Below are 24,023 nucleotides of genomic sequence, written 5' to 3' on the forward strand. Positions count from 1 at the left end.
CGGGGACAGTCGACCCCAGGGAGCAGATGATCCGTCATTTATAAACCCCTCCCTCTCTCATTTAATACCCACAATGCTCTTCCCTGAAGCAGCAGCCCGGGCCCCGTTATCTTTAGCACCAGAGGAACATCAGGCGCCGTCGTCCTCTGTCCTGTTTGGGACCAGAGCTACTTTGTCCTGGTTTTGTGGTCCATTTGTCTCCCGCCGTCCGTCGTTGGCGGCTCGATGCGAGGCGCTTACTTAACAAATGAGCCCAATAGTTGCTGAGCTGTTCCTGGAACGGTGATGGTGGCGGAAGCGGCTGCGGCAGCGTCAGGGTGTCTCCAGGGTCACCCAAGGAAGGGAACGGCTCGGGCGCCACGTTCTTGCTGACCTACTCAGTACCTTCCTCTAATGGGTCGTATTTTAGCTCCCGTGGCGGTGACAAATGGCCGCGCTCTAAAAGCCCTGTCCAAGCTGCTGAAACTCGGTTGATCTATGACTGAGGCCCGCTGATAAATGCCTCCCATCAGTTTGAGCGTGACGCCGATTCATCACTTTGCCGAAGTTTGTGTTGGGAATCCATATTGGATTTTTAATGAAAGGGAATATAATGCAATTCAAAGTCAACGGGTTTGCCAATGTCCTCACACTTTATACACACACACACACACACACCTATTAAGGTATGCACATTTACATGCATACAGTTACACTCATGCTGATGGAGATTGTGTTGTTAGTCCCTGTAATTGTGTTTGTCTAAAGTTGATGAGCTAAAAAGCAACACAACCAGATTTATGAACCTCATCTGTGCGAATTTCAAGTTAGTTGTTTGTTTGTTTTTGTGTTGATAGAAACATTCAGACATGTTTTGTTGTGATTCAACAAGAAAAGATTGTAGTTATAAGACACCACACAGGTTTAATGAAAAATGTATTTGTTCATAAAACTGCATACATTATAGTCGGTTTTATTGTACACTAGACTAACAAGTTTTTTTTTCTGCCGTTATAAACTATCTTCGCTTGGCACCATTTAACGTAACACAGCAAAGAAAATGCTTTTTGCAGACATCAAAGCCGTCTCAACAAGGTTTTTAAGACAGAATAGTTCCTGCGCTGTGCTTTACTCTGGTTGCACTGCATGAATGACCAGTAGCTGTGTAGATTATAGTCAAGATATCTGACTGATTAAGCTCGTTATAATGACATAGAAAAAGGAGTCTCCGGTTACGTTCGTGTGTATTTGTTTGTGAGTTTCAGTGCAAAATGTCCCGTTGAGAGCCATGAAAAGACGGCACCTAATTGATGCTGTCCAGCATCCATCTTCATATAATCCCAAAGTGCTTTTACAGATGAGGACGTTTCTTACATGGAGTCATCCGGTAAGTCTATTACTGTCGCCCTCACCTTGACCCCAGACACACCAAACTCCCAGAAAGGAGAAGGGGAAAGGGAAGGGGAGGAGGAGTGAGTGCTGGGAATCAGCAGCGTCTCGGCCCGGTCCGCTATCAGTTTCCTGTAAAACACTTGGCTGTGCAGAGATGTGAAGACGGCAGAACAAGACACGGCAACCACGATAAAAAACACTGCACATGTTGCCATCACTAAGCCGTCCCAGTTCGCCTTCTCCCCCCTCAGGGCAGCTGCTTCCTTCGTGGTCACGTTAACACAGTCCCTGCCGTATCCAGGCAGCGCTCCGGCGACCTCGACGCAGACCTGGTAGCGAGTGGACGGGTTCAGCTGCCCGATGTGGTACTCTTTGACATCAGCGGGGAGCCGAGCCGTGAACGGCACTAAAAGGCTGCTGCTCTCGGCTAAAATTGACCAATTTAGCTGTGAAACCAAACCACCTGAGCTCTCCCAGGAAACCATGACAGAACTAGACTGGACAGATGTGACATAGACATGTAACGCCTGGTTGGCAGGCTGGCCGAACAGTCCGTCCACCACGACCGTCACAGACTTGAGGTCTGCGCCGACAAGATTGTGGGCGACGCAGGTGTAGGACCCGGCCTCCTGCTCCGAGGCGTCGTAGATGTCGAAGGTTCCCTCGGGGTGCATGTAGTACTTATCAGAAACACTGCCAGGCAGGATCCGGTCCCCGAACGGCGTCACCCAGTAAATCTGAGGCTCCGGTTCTCCAAAGGCCCGGCAGTGCAGCGACACCAAGCTCCCTTTTCCGACCTCGACCCGCTCCGGGAGGCTGCCGGGTGAGATCAGGGGAAGGCAGACCTCGGTCATTTCCCTGAAGTGAACCTGACGGACGTGCTGGCCTTGGTACTCCGGGGGCTCCACGCAGAACAATGCGTCTGGTTCCATGAAGCGGACCGCTGTCCTGTTCATGTTCACCCAGCGGATGACGCAGTCGCAGCGGATGGGGTTGCTGTGGAGACTGACCTCTCGCAGGTTGGGCAGGGACTCCACGGTGTTGTGGTGGAGTGCGCTCAGAGCGTTACTGTTCAGCATCAGCGTCTCCAGCCTGGGCAGCTTGTGGAAGGCCCGGGGGTGGATGTAGGACAACCGGGGATTGTTGGTGGCCTCAATTTTTGTCAGTTCAGGCAGGTTGTTGAGGCCGAAGCTGTCGATGGAAACGAGCTCAGGCATGCTGTTGATGCCCAGCTCCTTCAGGTGCATCATGTCCATGAAGTCCCCTCTCTGGATCCTCTCAATGGGGTTCTTATTCAAATCCAGGAACTTTAGGTTCTGCACTCTGGTCAGCGCCGCCCGGGGAACTTGGCTGAGCAGGTTGTCAAAGAACGAGATGCTCTCCAAGTTGTCCAGACCAACCAGGGTGTTGTCAGGGAGTTCAGTTAAATTCATCCTGGCGAGCACGAGGCTCCTGAGGTTGGACAGAGGTTTAAAGTTCATGTCTGACAGCTCCAGGATGGGGTTTTCTCCCAGCATCAGTATCTCCAGGTGGGGGAGCTGCTGGAACCAGTGACTGTTGACCCCCGTCAGTCGATTGGAATTAAGATGGAGCCTCAGGAGCCGGCCCAGGCCCTGGAAAGCCCCTGGACTGATGTAGGAAATCAGGTTGTGGTTGATGTAGAGCTCCTGGAGGTTGGGCAGAGAGGCCAGGCAGCTGTCGGAAAGCTCCTGAATCCAGTTCTCCTCCATGTGGAGCGACAGCAGCCGAGGGAGAGACCCCAGGCGGACGTGTCCCACTGAGGAAATGTTATTCTGGGACAAGTCAATTTCAGTGATGTTGGCCAAGTAATCCAAAGTTTGCTCCACGTTAACGATGTTGTTGGTCTGCAGCAGCAGGACCTGTGTGTCTGAGGGGAGTCTCTCCGGCAGCGCCGACAGGCCCAGGTCATTACAGTCCACCGTGGCCGCCTCGGTGTAGATTGAGCTCGGGGAGAACCAGGGCCGTATCTCACAGTGACACAACGCGGGGCAGCGAGCGGCCCCCTCGGAGGCCACAGCTACAGCAGCTAGAGACAGCTCAGCCAGCAAACAAGCCACAACCGCTGTCTCCCTCATCTTGGCCCCGTATTCCCTTCAGCCGGTAATTGGCCCTGATGGAGTCAGCTGTTAACGCCGTTAACTTTACAAATAAAAGCTTATTTGTTACTGCAGCAGGACAGACTGGATTTCTGCTGACGCCTGGTCCCCGAAGCGTCGGCCCCGTCGTCTTCCAGCTCTCGGTGCCAGGTTGTTGCGCAGGCTGTGATATGCCAAGGTCGGTGTATCCTTCAGGGAGCAGCGCTGCGTAGCAGAGGGACGGTTGAGGGATGTTGTGGCTCCGGACAAGGACGGCTCGCTCTGCCTTCCATCTTTATTATCCTCCGTCGCTGTCACTGATGTCAGTTTCCATCTGAGGAGACAGAAGAGAAAAAGAGGGCCAATATAAAATCTTGCTGGTGAAATATGAAGGCCAAGTGACATTCAGGAATATTGATATTTATTGAGTCTTCTCAGCCTCATTTGATTTTATTCTCCTTTTGCTCTGTGATCTATAAGTTTTGATTGTCTTCACCTTAAGTGTGTCATTTGACGCGCGTTAATCCAAAATGATTCATTTGAGTCGTTTTACAGCAGAAAAACAAAAGTCAGAGATGTTTCTCTGAAGTGCTGTATTTTGCCCCGCAGCATAATTAACAGACCTTCAGTGGCTGCTGAACAACAAGCAGACAGTTCGCCACAACTGATCCACCCAAAAATATCTGGAGCTGCTCTCTGCATAATTCATGAAGCGCTGAATCAACGCTGCTGGTTCAGGTGACAGGTCTACGGCGGAGCTCTGCCTGTGTCAACTGCACATATTGATGTTTTGATTAATTTGTGACCTTGAGTGCAGAAGCCTCAGCTGAGTGTACAACATTAAACGAAGCAGCCAGCTGCTGATGAGGACGAGCTGTGACACCTCGTGCATATATTAGCTTGTTTACGGCAGCGAGAGTGAGCCGGTCTGAAAAACGGAGCCAGTTCTTCTCACTTTATGACCCCTGACCCCACACACACACACCTGCTCTTGTCTGTTTAGCAGACATTTAGCACTTTTCCCATAATGCACTGGAGCTGGGTTATTCAAACCTTTAAAGGTTTTTAAAGGCCTTTTTAAAGATTTTATTTTGAAAGTCATTCACATTTGAACTTTTCCCTATTTTATTATGAAGGTTTGATTTGGTTGGCAGCTGTCACGCTTCTCTTTCTCGTCACTCAGAAGAGAGACTCTGACTACTCTTTTGTGACATCACAAAGTGGTGTTAAGGCTAAATGTCTCAGTGACCTTTGACCTCTGCCATTAAACCACACGGACCTTTGATTTAGCAGGTTTTGGTTCGGAGGATAAATTAGCTGAAAGCTGGTTCGATCGTTCAGGTCAGACAGAATGAGGCTCTGGTGGCAGCAGCCGCGTCGGTTGTCATGGTTACAGTAATGCACACGCGGAGGGACCCCGCACTTAGTTGCCACAGTTACGGTCCTGCATTCACTCTGGATTATGTTCAGAAAAATTCAGGGATTCGGGTTCAAGCGTGCACATCCTGTTGTCGTGGTTACAACAACAACACAAACTGGGACCGTCGCACGGGAATCGAACACAGATCTCCTGTGTCAGATTCCTCCTGGCTTCATCTACCATCACTACGTGTTGCCTAGCAACCAAAACCTGACGATGAGGTCATAATAACCTGCTGACAGACGACCTGTAGTTCACTTGGGCCCAGATTGGTCCGCTCTAGCTGTGCGCTCTGCCGCCCCGTGACAGGAACAGATGAATCTGCCGTTTCATCCCAAACTCCTCATTCTGTCAATATGTAATCAGTCCTATTGGATGGAGTGTTATCGTCCATCTTTGTTTTGCTGCTGCAGCAGCCACACTTATGTCAGAGACGGAAACAATGCATTTCTGTACAGTATTTAGGTAACGACAAAAACAACTTATATGCTAATGAAGCGTGTGTGGTTGGACTGTTAAATGGAGTGTTTAATAGCGGATGTTTTCTCTTTGGGATGGAGAGCGTGCTCTCAGGAGGCGCTGCCGTCCGCTAATTTAATTTCTCTTGTTTACTTCCATGATGCTCACACACTCATTTCCCTCTTATTACTTAACACTGTGAGCCTGCAGTGACTTCCTTCATTTCCCCTTCAAGCTCACACAGTTATATAAAATGGAGATCAGAGCGACGGCTGAGTTTCTCCAGTCTCTGTCCATTTCCTGGGGTGTTAAAGGCGCCTTTTTTTTTATATCAAAGCCAATTTGGTGGAAATGGGATGTAGATTTTTATCCAGATTTGAGGATTTGAGGACAGCAGCGTCTCCTTGCAGGCCGCAGTGACAAATATAACATAATTGGCAGCAGTGATGCAGATCAGCAGGAGGGACGAAATGTCCTCGAGGCGTCACTGATTTCAGATTTTAATTCTACAGTTCAGCCCAACACTCAGTGAAAATCACAGACTGGCTCCAGTGAGGTGTAACAAGAAGCTGAGGGTGAGGTGAGAACCTCACAAATGTTAAGGCTGTTTTTCATCATCGTGGTAATTTATTTCTCAAAATGTCACCAGAATCTTTTCATCTTCAGACTCAGCTGATGCTGTCTGGTCAGTTCAGACTGAATGTTTCCTTCCTCTCATGTGTTTGGGTCGTTTCTGTCTTTATCTGATCAGGAGTTCAGCTCAGTAATGATGAAAAATCAGCTCTTTATTCTGTCAACACAATAAACTCAGAAACATAAAGGACTGATCCAGAGACTCTGATTGGCTGTGACATCACCCACCGGAGCCAATAGGAGCATCCGACGTAGAGACGTGACTCCAGACGTCACTATCAAAGATGGAGGATGATGATGGACGGATAAACAGAGAAGGAGTCAGAGAGTCAGACTGATCCAGAGCTGATCAGTTCATGACTGACGTCAGAGGAAAATAGACCAGAACGTAGAAGGCTTTGGGTTTTAGGGGCGTGGCTCCTGTGTGAATGACAGACATTACTATCCAATCAGGAGTCCAGAGCTCCGTGGTTTTGACTGAAATGGCCTCAGAGATCGACGTCAGCTCCGTCTGTCGGTGGCCACTCAGCCTGATGCAGCACAGAGAGTCTCCCATAGCTGATAAAAGTATTTAATAAACATTATACAACCCTCATCCAAACCCGAGAGCAGCGCTGCTTAACCCGGCAGGCCCGCGCTCTTTCTTTAAGTGCTGAGTATTGACATTCTGTGAATGGATTAGAGCGGCACAAATGTGAAATATTTATGTATGTCCCATTCTGAGGGTCGGGGCTCTCGGGGCGCTGTCACCCTAATATGGCAGACGTCTCATAAAGTGGTCCCGTTCCTCCATGTTTTATTCTGCACCAACATCACAGCTGTCATCAGGCGGGAAGGAAAATCTTTAGTCTTCAAACTGATTTTCTCCTCACAGGGATCTGGGCTCCGATCCTGGATCAGCTCCAGTTAAAGTCTCAGAGTGACCCTCTGAACCTTAAAACCAGCCGGCAGGACTTCTGGGACTTTGTGATGTCATAATAAAGTCACCACCCTCAATGACCACAGGTCTGAAGCCCCGCCCACTTTGGAAGATTCGGTTTGTCTTTACTTGAAATCTACTTTATTTTTACTGGACCATTCACGGAGCGTTCCACCAATCAGAAGAGGGGGTCGGATACGCTCTCCTGATTGGCTGACTGAACTTTCATCTATCAAAATATTTTCCATTCTGATGTTTTTATTTTGTGATCTACATGAAATGTATTTAATGAAACCAGCCCGAGCGGTGAGGATTTCTTCAGCCAGTCAACTGCTGAGCCGCGATGTGAGCCATCAGATAATGTCGGCAGTCAAACAGCAGTCAGTTCGCATTAGAAACAGATCTCTGACAGATTCAACCAAAAGAGTTTCATCAGTTAACTCCAAAATATTGAGTTTTGTCAAATGTTTGATTTCACAGTCAAACTGGGAGTCAGCGTGGCGTCTTTAACAGAACGTTATTGGATGGAGATAAATCTGCCCATCGTGAATCAGCGTGAGCCACCACGGATTTAAAACTGGAGCTAAATATCTGAGGCCTTCAGGTCGGTCTGTAATTATCACTGCTGATGGTGTGACCTTTCTTTGTGGACTGACTCCTCGTTAATAACTGTCCTCTCTGAAGATGGTCGCCGTAGCGACCATCACATCCTGTCTGGTGTTAACGCTCGCTTCCTCTTCCATCACGCTGCTGCCCTCTGACCCCCCGTGGCCAGCAGAAAGTGGATTATTCTTTTCCACGTCAGTGAAAGTAAAACATGAGATGAGCTCATGCTCTTTCCTCTCAAGGACATCTCAGGCAACAGATCTCGACTTCAATCCAATTTATTTCTGAACGACCATCGAAGCTGCTGCAGACTAAATTCTGATGTAAAGTCCTTCTGATTCACGCTGAAGACGCAGCTTGTCCAAATTAGTTTTTTTTTATTCAGAGGAAATAACATACAGGATGATTGGCTGTTCATCGTCCAGACCAAAGCTACAATTCAGAGATTGGATTTCAGTGATCCGAAATATCACAAACATCGAGCAAATGCAGCAAAACTTTTTTGACTCATATTAAAAGCACCAACCTTGATGAAGGAGGATTTATGGCTGCTGTTAGACATCATTAGTTTAATGTGTCGGGGTGAACGGGGTTAACCGGACTTTGCATTTTGGATCAATAGAATCACAGAGATTTATTCAGAATCAATACATCAATTAGAGTCACGATCATAATGTCCAGTTTAGAGGCCAGACATGAGCAGGACAGCGTGTTCCCTACTGCCAGTGAACGCACCGTGAAGCCAAACCATCAAGAGAATATCTACTGTACATTTCATCACCAACATTAGAGTTCCCACTTATCCTCCAGTCCCACGAGTCAGACTTCTCTCTTTAATTAGCAGCCCGTCTGCTGTTAATTACCATCACACACACACACAGGGCGGTTGTGTGACCTCTGTTTGTTGCTGTGCAGCGGTACATGTGTAACGCTGCAGTCACCTGCATTCAGAGCGGAGGAGGCAGCAACAGATGGGTTTGTATGTCAGCTCTGACAGGTCACTGGATACAAAACTGACTGTTGTGCGTTTAGTGTGAGTCTGTTCTGACTGACAGCGGCCAAAGGCTCCCACAATGCACCTCCGTGTTTCAACTTCTCCAGTCTTTTATTTTGAAGGGCTGCTCTCCATAAGAAGGTTTAATTGTGTTGAAAAGAACCAAAAACCATCAGAGGGGACATGTAAGTGGAAGTGAAGGGGACAGTCACATGTGGCCTGAACACAGCAGGGCAGTGAATGCAGCATGAAATATTTCATATGGTCATTTCTTATTCTTTACTCATAAAGTCTGTGACTGAGGTGGTGCCTGATCTCACGGTCCTGTGGTCCAGATTCAAAGTCTTATGGGCCGACGCAGAGCTGACACAGAGCTGACACTAGGCCCACACTGGGCCGACACCGGGCCGACACCGAGCCGACACTGGGCCAACACCGGGCCGACACTGGGCCGACACCGGGCCGACACCGGGCCGACACCGGGCCGACACTGAGCCCACACTGGGCCGACACCGGGCCGACACCGAGCCGACACTGAGCCGACACTGAGCCCACACTGAGCCCACACTGAGCCCACACCGGGCCGACACTGAACCGACACTGAGCCCACACTGAGCCCACACTGAGCCCACACTGAGCCCACACTGAGCCACACCGGGCCGACACCGAGCCGACACTGAGCCCACACTGAACCGACACTGAGCCCACACTGAACCGACACTGAACCCACACTGAGCCCACACTGAGCCGACACTGAGCCCACACTGAACCGACACTGAACCCACACTGAGCCCACACTGAGCCGACACTGAGCCCACACCGGGCCGACACCGGGCCCACACTGGGCCGACACTGAACCGACACTGAGCCCACACTGGGCTTCCATCGACTGGAGGAGAGAAATTGGAAACAATCAGGCTTGATGAGGTCAGATCCTCCATCTGGACCTCCAGACCTTCTCTGCTCCATCTTCTCATTTAAAGGACTCTGTTTCTAATGCTGATCTGTGGACCAGATCCAGGAGGCGTGAATTTGACACCGAAGCTGATTCTCCATTTTTCTCATTTTTCAGGACTTGGACTTGGACTCTCAAACAACCAACGCTGCTTCATCAGCGTGTCTGGAAAAATATCCCAGAAATGAATCTGAGACAAAACGGGAAACAAATCAGAGGCAGCAAACAATGGAAGCAGAAAAACAACCCTGTCATGTGACAGCAGGGTCAGCACGACGTTGGAACATGACACAGGGGAGCTGTGTTCGATTCCCGTGTTAAAGAAGCTGCTTACGTTGTTTGTTTTGTCCATGACATCAGAGAGGAAGTATATATTTGTACAGATTGCGTGAAATGAGCCATCAGCTGATGTTGTTATTAATCCTGTGGGCGGAGCCTTAATGGCGGAGGAAGCTCTTCTGAACTGACCGAAGGTTCTCGGGATTCACCTCCTTCAGCGCGCCTGTTAAATATTCTCCATAACGAGATGTTGATGTTTCCAAAAAAAAAAAAAAAATTCATTGTCAGAACATGAAAAGTCGGAGGTCAGGGGGCGGAGTTAAATCAAATGAATTATAACTGCTCTGACTGTTCGATGAACAGGTGTGCCCCCCCGCTGCTGTCGTCGTTAAGTGAATATTATGGGCTGTTTTGGTCGTTCAGTCTGATCACAGTAACCGTCAGCAGGCTGCGACCCCGCTCACTTGACCTCCGTTCAGCCGCACTTGAAGACACCGCTGTTAATGAGCAGTGGGGGTTTCTGGGTAATTAGGCGACCAGTGGTGGAGCAGACCGCCCTGCACCCGATCGAGTGGCTCTGACTGGCTGACTGGCGGCTCCCCCCGGACTCATGTCGCCACATCACGCCGTCTGACTGGAGCTGACGAGGCTGGTGGCTCGGCCCCCCTCCCCCGGGCGTGTGACTCATGAGTGTGATTCCCCAGAACTGAACCGGCTCAGGACTTTTTGTCCAACCTGCCTGATGAACACGAGGACGGCAGCAGCCTGTCTGACTTCAGGATGAACCTGTGGAGCGACGCTGAGACCAGACTCCGATCAGACTCCACTGACAACCACAAGCAAACGTAGAACAGACCGCAGCGTTCTGATCCGCATTTCAAACCTGCGACAAAATATCATCTCCCCAGCCCTGTTTTCTGATTCCCCTCAGCTGTCAGCCGCCACAGCGCTCAAGGACTACCGCAGTCCAACACACACACAGGCAGAGGCATACAGTGATGAAACACTCACCAGTCGTCTCCATCACGTCCCATGCAGCAGCAGATATTCAGCAGGTATTCCTGGCATGGCTGCAGCAGCACAGTGTGTGTGTGTGTGTGTGTGTGTGCGTGTGTGTGTGTGTTATTTAAGGCACTCAGCGCTGCATGTTAACATCCAGCAGCAGCAGCAGCTATTTTCCTGTTTTCCTTCAGTGTGTCCAAGAACGAATGTCTTCTGTCTTTTTCCTCTTCACACAGAGAGAGAGAGAGAGAGAGAGAGAGAGAGAGAGAGAGGAGGGAGGGAGGGGGAGAGGGGAGAGAGAGAGACACGGGGCGAGAGAGAGAGAGAGAGAGACTGAGCATTAAATGCAGAGAAGGGTGAGAGACGCTGAGAGTGACTGAGCGGTTGTGTTTGTCGTTCCTCCATCCTTCCTCCGCTTCTGGAGTGATCATCCATCACTCTGTTACACACACACACACACACACACACACACACACACTGGTACATTCTAGCTCCCCAGAGACTGGCCAATGAGGGCTCAGCTCTGTGGCTGTGGGTGAATCCAATTGGCTTAGAAAACTGTCTGTCAGTCATGATTCCCTGTATCCCCACGGCAACGGGGAGGAGGAGGAGATGAAGGCTCTGTGGTTGGATCAGACTGGACCTGGGCCGTCACAACGTGGTGTTTTCCTGCTGAAACGAAGATCGGCCTGATGTTTGGAAGAGTTTTTAGTTTTTTTTTTGGGTCAAGATGTCTTCGGCATGAGACATTTGGAAGATGCGGTCCAGGTCCTGGTCCTACTGAGGTGGACCCAGGACCAGACTCTGTCCTTGTCCTTGGGCTCTAAGCTCCATATTCTTGGCAGTGAGTTCTGCACAGTCTTGGGCGGGCGCCTCCTGTCAACATTTCTCAACACAATCTGTAGCGTCGCAGCTCAGGGAGGGCTGCCAAAACTATTTGTTTTAGGTGTTTGGGAGATTTAATTAGCACTCAGCCTCGTGGCAGCACCACCTACAAACAGACCGCACCACCAATGCTCAGTCTGAAGGAAAGGATGGAGCTCTCACCGGAAGACTCAGAGAGCTAAATGATTCCTGAAAATATGAAATCTTTTATGAAATTCAGACAAATACACCGTGTCATAGTTCTGCAGAACAGTCCGGCTTCACACAGCTACACTTTCTTAAACCAAAATGTAGCTTCATCGTTCATCCAAACCAGCTTTTTAAGGAGCAGAGGGCGAGCTCAGACTGTACTGCATGTGTAGGTCCATCCAGTCCGAAGATTCAGTCAGAGATCGATAAGTCAAAAAATATCAAATATTCTGACGGTATTCAGTTTTTTCCAAAATACATTTAATGAAGAGAATAGAAGCTAAAAGGCGTTAAGGACCTTAAAGGTCCACCACCAGGTTCTGTGTTAATCCAGTTAAAGTCTCAGGTGTCTTCCTGCAGCGTTTTTGTCTGATCAGACCAGACAAATGCCCAGACAGACAGCAGGTCCCTGAACACAACACGTCCTGTTTGGGTTTCCTGCTTATTGCCTTCTGTATCTTTGTTGTTCCTGCAGGTCTCCCAGGAATCCGCAGCAGAAGATCATCAAGCGGGTCATTGGCCTGGAGGGAGACTTCATCAGGTAGGAAGCCTGATGAGCCGCTCGTCACTCACTGAGAAAGCAGCTAATTGGTTTTAGACTCTAATAAACTTCGGGGGGGGCACAGCTGTCAGCCCCCAGCCAAGAGGCTTCGCTCCTGTGATCACATTAACTGACATCACCTTGTGGCAAACGTAAATCTATCACAGGAAGTCACTGAAAAACACAGAATCATTGTGGTGTTGTTTTTTGTGCAACAGAGAGGAAAACCTTCCAAAATAAAACGACTTTAACCTGGACCACAGGAGCGTTCACTCATCGGCCATCTTGTTTTTTAAAGCATTCCGGCAGAGCCGAGTGAAAAACTAAATATTTTATTTTGACAGTCGTTGTTGAGCTCCAGTCGAAGAGCTCGGCCTTCAAACCAACTTCCTGCTGCTTCCGCCGCCATCATCATTCTGCAGCGTGAGTCACCATTACATCATCCCGTGTCATCGGCGTCCAGAGGAAGGAGAATCTGAGCCTGACCGACGGCCACGTCCCGACCGGCCAATCACACGGAGACATCTCTGTGCCGTCGTCTCACCTGAGAAGGAAACAATGAAGCTTTTAGTGTCTCCGGAGGGAACGCTGCGAGTCTGAATGTCCTCAGATGGTGATGAAGACTCGTAAAGTTTGATGCTGCAGTCATTATAGAATAAACCATCATCATCACTTCTCCTAAAAAGGCCCGTCATGCTGTCTGAAAACTAAACGTCTCTCTGAGATAGAATAACGTTTCTGTCTTTGAGTTATCGGCACATTATTATCTTTTACGTCTCGCAGGACTTTAGTGGAATCAACTCAACCATCTCATTAAATGAATGTAAAGTTTGTAAATGTAGAGCTTCATTCATTACAGTTTGATGTGAATCCTTTCTACCAGATCTCTGAACATCAACAAACATCTTTTCAGAAAGCACAGGGAGATTCTTCATGCTGAATTTGATGCCCCGCTGACAAAACGCTCATTAACTGTGATTAAACAGCAACGTCCCTGAAAACAGCCACACATGGAGGGTGGGCGGCTTCCTCATGAAGGAAACAACAACAACCAATAAAGGAAGGAAACTCTAAGTGCCAGAGGCTTCGTGGTTTAAGGTGCAGCTGCTGACAGCTTCCTCGTCACGGCCGAGCTAACGGGCCTTTCTACGTTCCACACTGCAGCTGCAACGTGACAATCGGGAGCTGAATGGAGGATTGTTCATCGTAACTCACTGACTAATTAATTGGACATTTTGTCTCGTTCCTCTTTACTCTTTTATTGTGAGCTTTAAATCTGTATCCTTTATTATGTTTGATATTTTAGTGCTCCGTAAAGCACTTTGAATGGGCCTTGTCTATGAAATGTGCTATAAAAACAAAGCTGCCTTCAGTTTTCCCTTCAGACAACAACTAAATCTTATCACAGCTCTTTAATCACTGACTGTGAGGCTGGTAACACAACACAACGCACCCTCATGTGTTGTGTTGTGTTAATGTTCAGGCACACTCAGGATTTGGGAGCTCAGGGTCACAGAGAGCAGGGAGACGTTAATGACGCTGGAGTTTTTGTGGTGATAAAGACGGAGAGGATGGACAGGAAGTCTCAGTTTGATTCATCACTTCGTTAAACGTGCCGTCTCTCTGCTGAAAAGTTCTGAAGGCAAAAAGATTTCTGTGATGCCAACTTCGCCGGAGCGTTTCACCTTTTCAGCCTCGAAATTGGACTCGAATTTGTATCTGAACTGGCTTTAAGAAGGCAGATAGCTATTTTTACTCTGAGTGTCTGTGTGTGAGTCATGGCTGTTCTCAGGCCTGTTACACTTCGTTCTCATGAGGAAATGAGCTCCACGGTTCAGATAATGAGACGCAGCAGGAGAAGAGAACAGGCCGAGCTGCTGGCTCCGATTCAGGGACTCTTCAGAACTCCATCTGATTGTTGGACTGTTTTATTTTGTCCCCTGAAGTTTCCCTGCCTGCTGCTGTGGTTGTTCAAAAACAACGTCTTTAACAAACACATTAAATTTCATTTCCAAAGAAAACAAACAGATCAGCTGATTTTAGATTCATCAGGTCATTCGTTACATTTTGAACTTTGAAGGCTCTTTTTCTGAAGTGTGTTCTCACTGGTGTAATCACTAAAGCGCTCACTCTGACCCTCCGAAGGTTAAAAGTAGAAATTCACATTTTGTTTCTGATTGTTTTAAATCTGTCTTCAGAAAGAGTGTGGATTATTATTATTTTAGCACAGCTAACCTTTAAATCGCTTCAGATGAAACAAATGTTGACGGATGTTTTAAAGTTGGAAGGTGACGATCAGCTGATCAAACAGCAGCCGCTTTAATCCTTTTTGTGAAACGACAAACTGAACCAAACATGTTGTGTGTTTGTCCTCATCCGCTTCCTTCTATAAATAAATCATCTAACAGCTAACGGGGGGACAACAATTTAGTGCCCCCCTCCCTTGGTGAACCCATGGGATCCTCAGTGACGCCCTGCGGCGGGGCATCAGTGTCATAACGCAGCTGTCGCCGTGAATAATTAACAGGCGAACTCAGGTGGACGTGAATCAGAGCTCAGCCCCCCCCCCCCCCCCCCCCCACAGAGGGAACAGGTTCTCCTCAGTGGAGTTAGTTAGAAACACACACACGCCTCTCAGCAGGCCATCAGATGTCACATGACAGCGTCAGACCTGCGTTCCAGTTTCTGACATTACCCATCATGCAGTGCAGCAGCAGCTTGGTCGAATTGGAGGGAAACGTGTGACCTGAGTTTGTGGTGCGTTCAGGTAACTGTGAAGGTTGTAGACTGAGTCTGGCCAGCAGGGGGCGGCTCCACTGAAGTCTATGGGAAAATGTCCCTCCTCCCTGATTTCTCAGCTCTGGGGGGTCACGGAGGGTTGACGCTGGATTTCTGACCCCAAATCTCCCACTTTTCCTTCAAGCTAAGGTCGCCTGTTCACAGTAACCATGACAACCTGTCAGCGTGTTTATTAGGGGCTGTGCCTGAAGTCTCAGTTAGCTGAGGGGAACGTTTCTCAGATTATTACAACGCTTTGTTTTTGGAAGCTTTCTGTTTTCATGTCTGAGATATGTGAGCAGAGCTGAGGGAAGATGGAGGCAGAGCCCGTCGCTGCTTCTGCTAATTTCACAGCAGAGATAACATCAAGGTCACATCTCTTCGCTCGGCTTCCAACTGAGAAACTGATGATTCAGGTGGAAACGTGAAGCAGGTTCATTAGAAGCAATTCCAGCTCGGCACCTTCACTGTTGGTTCTCTGAAGGTTTCATGGTCACTTCTTCTTAATGTTGCTGAGAATTAGTGTCGTACAGGCTGAGACCTATAAAAGGTTGCTTCTTGTGGGGGGTCAGTAAATTCAGCTCCTAATCAATATTTATGTAACTGAGGCCTCTTCAGTCATCCGGCCTCTTCGACTGGCAGAAGCAACTGCTGACAAATTTCCATTTAAAAAGTCAGTGAAGTCATAATTCACGCTGCTCTCGGTGCTGACTGATAAATCAGAGGCCCGAATCTGTCCGGAGGGAAGATGAAGGACGCCGGGCCCTCCGCTCATTAACATCACCACCTGATTGAGGCGGGATGAGATGAACGCTGCCGCCGCCTCCATCTTTATTAGTCTCGATGTGTCCACGGATCAGATCTTTGTCTGAGCGATAAGGCGGCGAGGGGAAGTGACGCCGAGCGCTGATGATTAATGATATTGAAATGAAAGCGATAATTGTGCTGGAGATTTGATCTTCAGCGCAGGTTTGATCTTTTCCTTCTCTGTGAAGATGATTCATCCCATCTGGGACGGAGACTGAAGGTCATATAAACAATCTGAAGGGAACGTTAAAGGTTCTGATGTGATTAAAGTTCAGACTCCTGAAATGCCTCCATCCATTTATATGTGTAAACCCTGAACTGTCTCCTTCCCTCTCTGCAGGACTCTGGGCTACAAGAACCGGTACGTCCGAGTCCCTGACGGGCACCTCTGGATCGAAGGGGATCATCACGGACACAGTCTGGACAGCAACAGCTTTGGACCGGTACGACCTGAACCTGCACACATCAGGGACCAAAAACCAGCTGCAAGGTTGGATCACGGTCCAGGAGGGTGGGGGCGTGGCTTTGTTATGACATCACAAAGTCCCAGAAGTTCAGAGGGCTTCTCTGAGACTTTCACTGGATTAATACAGAACCTGGAGCTGATCCAGGATCAGAGAGCAGATGGACCTTTAAGCTAACACATTAAGTCAGAAGCCAAAAGCTTTTGTGGAGCTGATGGGCTTTCTTTGGATAGTTTGGGCCTTTTTACCTGCACAGATGTCAATATGCTTCAGATGAACTGAATTGCTCTGGTTTGAGTTTAATTTCCTGAATCGGACAGGCAGAAAGAATTTTAAACATATTGTTCAGAAACTTTTCTCTGTGCTCTTCATGAACCAGTCTTGGCGCTCCTAAAATCTCTGACCTTTGACCTCTGCTGGAAACACGGAGACCAGAATCGGTCCACTTCCTGGTTCTGAGCTGGAAAACAGAAATAAAGTTCTAATGGTCCTCTGCAGACAGCAGATGAAGAATGTGGACCTCCGTCCGTTCTTTGAACGACCCGTCTGCTTTGTGATTTGGTTTCTGATCTTTCTCCAGATCTGCTTTGCTGATTTAGGAGATGCATTATTTTTAAATTCAGACCAAATTAAGACACCAGACAGAAAAATATTCAACACTGACAGTGGAGGCAGTATTGAAGGAGGAATCGTGACTCTCTGAGTTTCATGGCTCTGATTGAAGCAGCCTCAGGAGCTCCAGACTTTGTCCAGGTCCTCCACCTGTCTTCACTTCTGTAGACCTTCCACCTTCACAGTCACCAGAAGAATCACGATTGTGAGCAAAACTTTAAATCCTAAAACTGCTCCATACGACTGGAAGGAAAAACAAACCATGTTAGAATGGAAGAGATGGAGTGAAACTATAATGGAGTCTGGTCAAAGAGCAGATAAATAAATCAGCACTGTGTTATAGGCCACGTCCAGATTTAAAGTGCTGAAGGAAACTGCAGCAGCATTTTGTGGTTTTAGTGGACTGGAGGACGAGGGTCTTCACAGATCTGGATCCTCGAGTCGACCTGGTTTGTTGGTGCTGACAGATTTCTCCTCCAAACATAAAGATTTCATGAGGTCTGCCTTCCACAGCGAGCTCTCACGGCTCCTGTTGACTCTGTGAGCTGTTTGTAGTTCCTCCTCTCTGTAAAATTTTCATCAGCGGAGGAGCTGTTTGTGAAGGACGGCACGTCACAGAAGTAAATCCAGCCAGAACACACCGAGTCAGAGCTTCGGTGTGTGAGTTGTGTTGATACAAAAGATCTGCTGGATTTCTGCTGATTCACTGTAAAAACGGTCAGTCGGTTTGTTTACCTGCACATTAAGTGACTTTCCACAGCAGCTAAATCTGTTAACGTCTGTTATTATCACACAAAGGCCGAGAAGGACGACTGAGAGGTGGAGTGGAAGGTTTCTGTTTTTATTTGTTATGCTCATCTCTGTTGTGTCACTTTGCCCCAATCGTGACATAAAATAGTGTTGATTTCAGTCAGAGCTCAGGCGGCTGTCAGCTGCCTTCCTTCATCATCAGCTCTTTTTTCCCGCCAAATGAAAACAGTTCTACCCCATCCACAGGCGGCGTGTTGTCACCTCGGTCGATCTCACCGAGGGAGTAAAACCTGTTAAAGCATTTAAAGGTGCAATAAATAATGTTTTTACTGAGTCCAACGCAGGAAATGACCACAGCACATCCGTGTGTGTGTTGGGGGCTGATGGATTCCACTGAAGCCTTTCACAGCTTCAGACACAATCCTGAGGAAGCAGAAGAGAAGCCAGATAACGCTGCAGCTCGTCACAAACTCAACACAAAACACTACAAATACACCGCTACTAACTACAATTTCAACTTAAATGTGCATCAAGAACACACAGTTGTGTGCTTTTTCTCCTTCAGGTGTCGATGGGGCTCCTTCACGGTCGAGCCTCCCACATCATCTGGCCGCCGAACCGTTGGCAGCAGATCAAACCGTCGCTGCCCCCAAACCGAGGACCGCTGGACACTGAGGAAGAGGAGGGATGACGACAAACTGCACAACACAACACGGACTGTCATGCCTGTGTGTGTGTCTCTGACTTTGGGATTTATGATGTGACTTTTTTTTTCTCATCAATGGCACGATGACGGAATCGAACCTGTGACGTTTCTTTTGAATCGACCAGTTTTCAGCTTTTTATCGTTAGAAACTTTAAAAACTGAAGAATGAATTGATTAATGGAGGAAACACATAAATCAGTCAGTCCAATAAAACGGCAGCTCAGACTCTACAACTTTCCTGTTCGTCTCATTTCCATCGAATTATCTTTAATCTCTGTTGTTCCGTCTCAACTCAATTAGCCTTAATCAGAATCCGAGCTTTACCTCTCGGCCTTCTGGGAAACGGAGTCACAGAAATATTGAACTGCTTCTTTTAAATGTGCTCCCGACTCGTCGAAATGATGTTTGTGTGCTAGAAAATGTGTTAATGTCCTCGTTTGTCCTGCAGGCTGACAGGAAGTTCTTCCACGAGGAACGTTCCAGGTGATTATTAACGTTGTCCATCTTTTCATTTCATATCTGAGAGCTGGAATCTGATCAGAGCTCAGCGTTCGTGATTAATGTTGAAGAATTTAAGACTCAAAAACAAAAACAGGAAGAAAAATGAAAAGTGGAAGAAACTGATTGGTAATAAAACGATGATGTCACCTGGACCAGGACTGACCACCAGGGGGCGACTCCTGTCGTCAGCTCGGACTGAGTGATGCATCCTGGGTATTCGTTCCTGTACAGAGAGTTAAAGGACTCCGTCTGTGTCAGCTTCTGTTTCTGTGCCAACAAACGGCTCGTCGCCGTGGTAACATACTGCAGGATCTTCTCGCCAACAGGAAGGAAGCTGCAGGCCAGCGTCGTTAAACGCCTCATGAAAGCAGCAGACGTGTTCCAGCTGGGATCTTCCTGACCTCTGACCTTCGGCGGGAGCTCAGTGAGGCCACAGTGTGCGTTTGATTCCTCGGAGGTCACACCGGGAGACTGTTTAAATGAGGAGGTGATAACAATAATTACTTTAACACAACAAACCATCAGCTCGGCAAAGAGGCTGTTCTAATTAAAGACGATGATTCAGGCCGACTCAGCAGATTTTCAAAGACTCCTAAATGACCAAAACCTCCAAAGCAAGATTAACACAATCACTTATCACAAGTTGTGTGCGATTTAACAAAGTTTCCAATAGTCTAGTTGTTAGCAATCAAAGTTGTGTAATTGTGATCTCTCCAGCAGAGAAAATTAGAAAAGTTTCATTTGAAGCTTCTTCGGATCGTTCGACTGTTTCTGATTCAGTTTGAGTGATTTTATTTTTCTATCAGAGAGCTTTTGGACGACGTCCGAACCAGCTGGAGACGACAGAGCGAGAGCTGATCCACTGCCACTGGCTCCTCCCACCTGATGACATCACGCCAGAGGGAACCTTCAGCGCCGTCTTCGTGGTTCATGGTGTCCAACAGGATGATGGTCAGAGAGAATCCAGGTATGTTGAAGCGGCGAACGGGTCCAGTCAGATGTTAGTCTGGAGGAGTTTTAGACCAGAAGAAGGGTTCTTCTCATCCAGCAACCATCAATATTCCCCGAGGCTGACAGTCATAGGTCAAAGGTCACAGTGACGCCTGGGTTGGTGTTTAAAGCCGCTGTGGCGGCCCGACGACTCACACAGGAAACATCAGCATCTCCTTTAAATATCAGGTGGAACATTTTGGGGAAGAAATATTGACGTCTACGAGTCGGCTGTAATATATTCAATTACGGAGCGAAGATACGGCCGCCATTATCTGCTGCAGCTTCATATTACGGCTCCAACTTCTGAGTGATGTGTGAAGACTTTGTGTAATTAGAGCGGATTTATTCAAGGCGAGCTGATAGAGATCTCCAACTATAATTCAACACGGTGCGGATGGTAACGCCGGCACTTTAATGTTATTACTGCAGCTTTTAAACTCCAATAAGGGCCCATTTTTTTCCTTTCATTTGCTTTATCTAAGCAGACGGTGACATCTGGAGATAATGAACTTTAATTTCTGTCACAGCCGGGGGAGAAACCGAGCTGCTTTTAAATATTTTATTTTTCAACACAACGATGAAATTATTGAAGACGAGCCGGCCGGTTTTTATCCGTCTGAGCCGATATTTAGTTTCATTGTTGTGTCGTAAAGTGCTGATCCGGAGGACTCGCTGGAAGCTGAACTGCTTTGTAACCGACGACCATCAGGGGGCGTCCAGAGTCCAGTGCAGCTTAGCTCCGCCCCTCACTGTTCCTCCTCCAAATGTGTTGTCTTCTGCTATCAAAACACAAAGATGGCCGACAGACAAATTCCGAACTGCAGCTGGACGGACTCACTGGGGGTGTAGGTGGACGCGTTTGGAGGCGTGGCTAAGGGCGGAGACTGCTTTGTGACATCACAAAATTCCAGAAGTCCCAATGGCGGTTTTAAGCACACCGTACGGCTCTTTAAAGAACATTAGATCATTTTTATTTATGATTTGGGTGCTTTTAGTTCAGTCCAGAAATTAAATGAGTCAGAAAATCAGATCGGCTGCAAATTACAAAGACATTTCATCAATTTTTTTTTTTTTTACAGACAAAATATTCTGTTATTATTCATAGAAACACGTTTCAGGCTGTCTGATTTTCTGTCAACAGTTTCATTTATTTTATTTGCTGGTGAAAATAATTTAAGGAAAAATAAGCATGAATGTGAGATAAAGACATGATGGACCAGCGGTGACCACGTGGACTCTGAGTCAGATGAAGGCTGATTACTCAGAGATGCAGGTCAGCGGCTCTTGAACTGACTCGTCCTCATTATGGATTCAGATCTCCACCCTCATCTGACAAGTGAGGCATTAACTCCCCCGGCGAAAACTTCAGAGGATGAAGAGGGCCGAGGAAGAGGAGCCGGAGGTCGATGAAGCAGCAGATGAAAGAGGAGTTCAAGAGGGTTTTTTTAGAAGCTCAGGATTTCACAGAAGGATCCTGCTCATCAGAAGATTCACTTCTTTTTGTGTTAAAGAATAAAAACACACCAAAGCAGTTTTTCAGCAGAGGAGGAATGATGTTAGCAACAGATTTAATCAGTTTTTCTGTTTGACCTAAAGACAGTTAGAGACACACACAAAATACACAACGTGTGTCAAAACTGTTGTTTGTGTTAATACAGAGTTCAGTATTAAAGAATGACACTCCAGCGAAAACACTTTTATTTTAAGAATCTTAACAGGATCGAATCAGCTCCTGAACCAGAATCCTTCAGTCCAGCATCTGCAGAAGAAAAGCCACTTTATTCTGTTTATCGTGTCTTCACTGAATCCCGTTGCAGATCAACCCCCCCAGCCTGGAACAGACCTGAGTGGTCCGTTCAGGCCTGAACCAATAAAAAAAAGCTCAATTCAGCATCATGAAGTCCTGCTGAGAAAGTGAGGGAGGGGTCAGGCTGATGAGCCCCACTCCTACCTTTGGGTGATGGGGGGGTAATAACCAGATCTGCTGTTCGGTGTCAGCTCCCTCCGGCTGGAGAATCCCTGAAACACTCCGTCTGCATCCTCAGTTTTAATTTACGCTCTTATTCCGCGTGGATTCGTCAGAGAGACCAACAAAGACGCTCCCTGGTTTATTGCAGCGAGGCCGTAAATGTGTTTTAAAGCCTTTAATAAAAGACGACGGAGGCAGAATGAGAAGAAAACACAGAAACACTCGATATTAAAAAACCTGAAAACCTTAAATAACAACCTCACACACAGGCCGACTTCTTTCTCTCCGTCATTCGACTCTAAAATCCTTTTAATTCAAACTAATCAGCGTAACACAAACAGATAGACACACAGCGCACTAAATAATAACACAATTATGAATCACATGAATTTGAATTCATGCCAAGAAAACACCAATAATCACAATAATTAAAATAAAAATAATAAAGAGAGTATTTTATAGTAGTTTACAACACGAAGTAATAGAAATATAAAAACAATGAAAGAAAATATTCATAGAATTAATGAGAGGAATCTAATAAGAACAAGGAAAGAATTAAAAGTGCCCTAAAAGGAAAAAAATGTAATCAAAGCCAGATAAAGGTTGAGTGTGGACATTTTCCCATAGAGTTCAATCTTAATATCATTATTAAAAACCAGTGGAGGTGCTCCCTGAAGGTCTTTAGACAATTTCATGAATTTGTACGTGTAAACTTTCTGATATGAGTCACGAGTGAATCTTTGAAAAATGTATATTTGATAAATAAAAACCTCAGACGATAAAAATCCTCCACGCTGACGCTCGTTTTCTTTTTCCAACACGTTTTTATTCACCTCAACGTTTAATCCAACTCGTCTTTAGTCTGAATAGTTTTCTTTTTGTGTTGTTATCAGTGGGCTGTCCACAGGTTCGGTGGTCCTGATGCTGTGAGGAGTCCAGGATCTGACCGTTCACATTAAAGGTAAATATATTCTACTGAAAGATCCATATTTCATTTTCAAGGGTCCATATTTTATATCCGTGTGGGCGGAGCTATCTAAGGGGGGGCGGTGACTACTCAGTTGTGACATCACAAAGTCCCAGAAGTCCTGACGGCTGGTTTTAAGATTCTGAGGGTTTCTCTGAGACTTTAACTGGATGAATTCAGAACCTGGAGCTGATCCAGGATCATTCAGACCTTTAATGATCACGGCCTCGCTGGCTGAATTAACACTTAAACTTTAGTCTGTGAACGTTTCAGACAGAAGCAGTAAACAGAGCTCGTCCCAGATTTCCCTTCAGTGATGCTGCATCTGTGCAACTTTGGAGAAACTCTTCTTAAAAATGTCTTCAGCTCACTTTATTCCCTTCAAACACTCACAGGCCTTTTCCTTTGAACCTCGCTGCCCACCGTCAGGCTGAATCCTAAAAGCTGGACCAGGAAGACCCAGAAGACCCAGAAGAGGCAGAACAAACTGCGTTTCATGAGCCGTAAAACAACCGAGTCCAGGGCAAAGACCGACTCGCCTCTAATCTCCCTGAGTAACGAGGATCAAGGAGTCCACAGTCCTCCTCCTTCACCGGGCCGTCTGTCTCTGAAGTCTGACTTCCTGGAGGCCCGTAAACCCTGCAGAGATCTGGACTCGCCCATCAGTGAACTTCCTCCGAGCATCACAAGTAGGTGAGTCTGGGAACGAGAGAACCTGAAACTTTGAGCTGCGCGATGGGAAACATTGACAGAATCCACAGAATCCTCAGATTCATGCCGAACAACAACAACAGTAGTAATTTAAACAGCTGACTCTTTATCGAGTCACACATACGATATAAAATAATCCTTCAGCGTCTTTCAGATGTGAGAGAGAACAGAAGCACACAGGAGTCAGTAGAGCGAGATGAGTTAACAGAATATTTATCCAACAGACAGACACGTCTGCTGTAAACTGAAGTAAAAGGCATTTCTTAATATCTTCATAATGTGGCGTTAACATGTTGTCAGTTATTTTTTAAACCTTACGGATAAATGTTTGTGCAGACTTCTTTGTGACTTTGTGTCAGAGGCAGATAAAGATTTGGCCCCGAAGCCGCTCAGATAATTACAGTAATGACACATTT

General features: G+C 47.1%; 2 protein-coding genes across 8 annotated transcripts in view; one reads left to right on the forward strand and one right to left on the reverse strand.

Annotated features, from left to right (window-relative positions):
- immp2l (inner mitochondrial membrane peptidase subunit 2) overlaps nt 1–24,023 on the forward strand; it is a 79,704-nt gene that overhangs the window by 51,000 nt on the left and 4,681 nt on the right. For 2 of the 7 annotated variants that reach the window (XM_029523127.1, XM_029523126.1), the window contains exons 4-5: nt 12,284–12,349; nt 16,275–18,458. In XM_029523127.1, coding sequence (XP_029378987.1) covers nt 12,284–12,349; nt 16,275–16,575 — 367 coding nt within the window. In that variant the 3' untranslated portion in view covers nt 16,576–18,458. Of the gene's footprint in view, nt 1–12,283; nt 12,350–16,274; nt 19,455–19,773; nt 19,935–22,822; nt 22,891–23,291; nt 23,590–24,023 lie in introns of those variants that run through there. The other 5 variants (XR_003841805.1, XR_003841804.1, XR_003841803.1 and 2 more) reach the window with 5 other exon arrangements.
- On the reverse strand, nt 1,350–3,467 carry lrrn3a (leucine rich repeat neuronal 3a). Its single transcript, XM_029523122.1, has one exon. It carries the CDS (start codon nt 3,465–3,467, stop codon nt 1,350–1,352), a length of 2,118 nt encoding a protein of 705 aa, XP_029378982.1.

This window comes from Echeneis naucrates, chromosome 16 (genome assembly GCF_900963305.1).
Source record: "Echeneis naucrates chromosome 16, fEcheNa1.1, whole genome shotgun sequence".
NCBI classification, from domain to species: Eukaryota; Metazoa; Chordata; class Actinopteri; order Carangiformes; family Echeneidae; genus Echeneis; species Echeneis naucrates.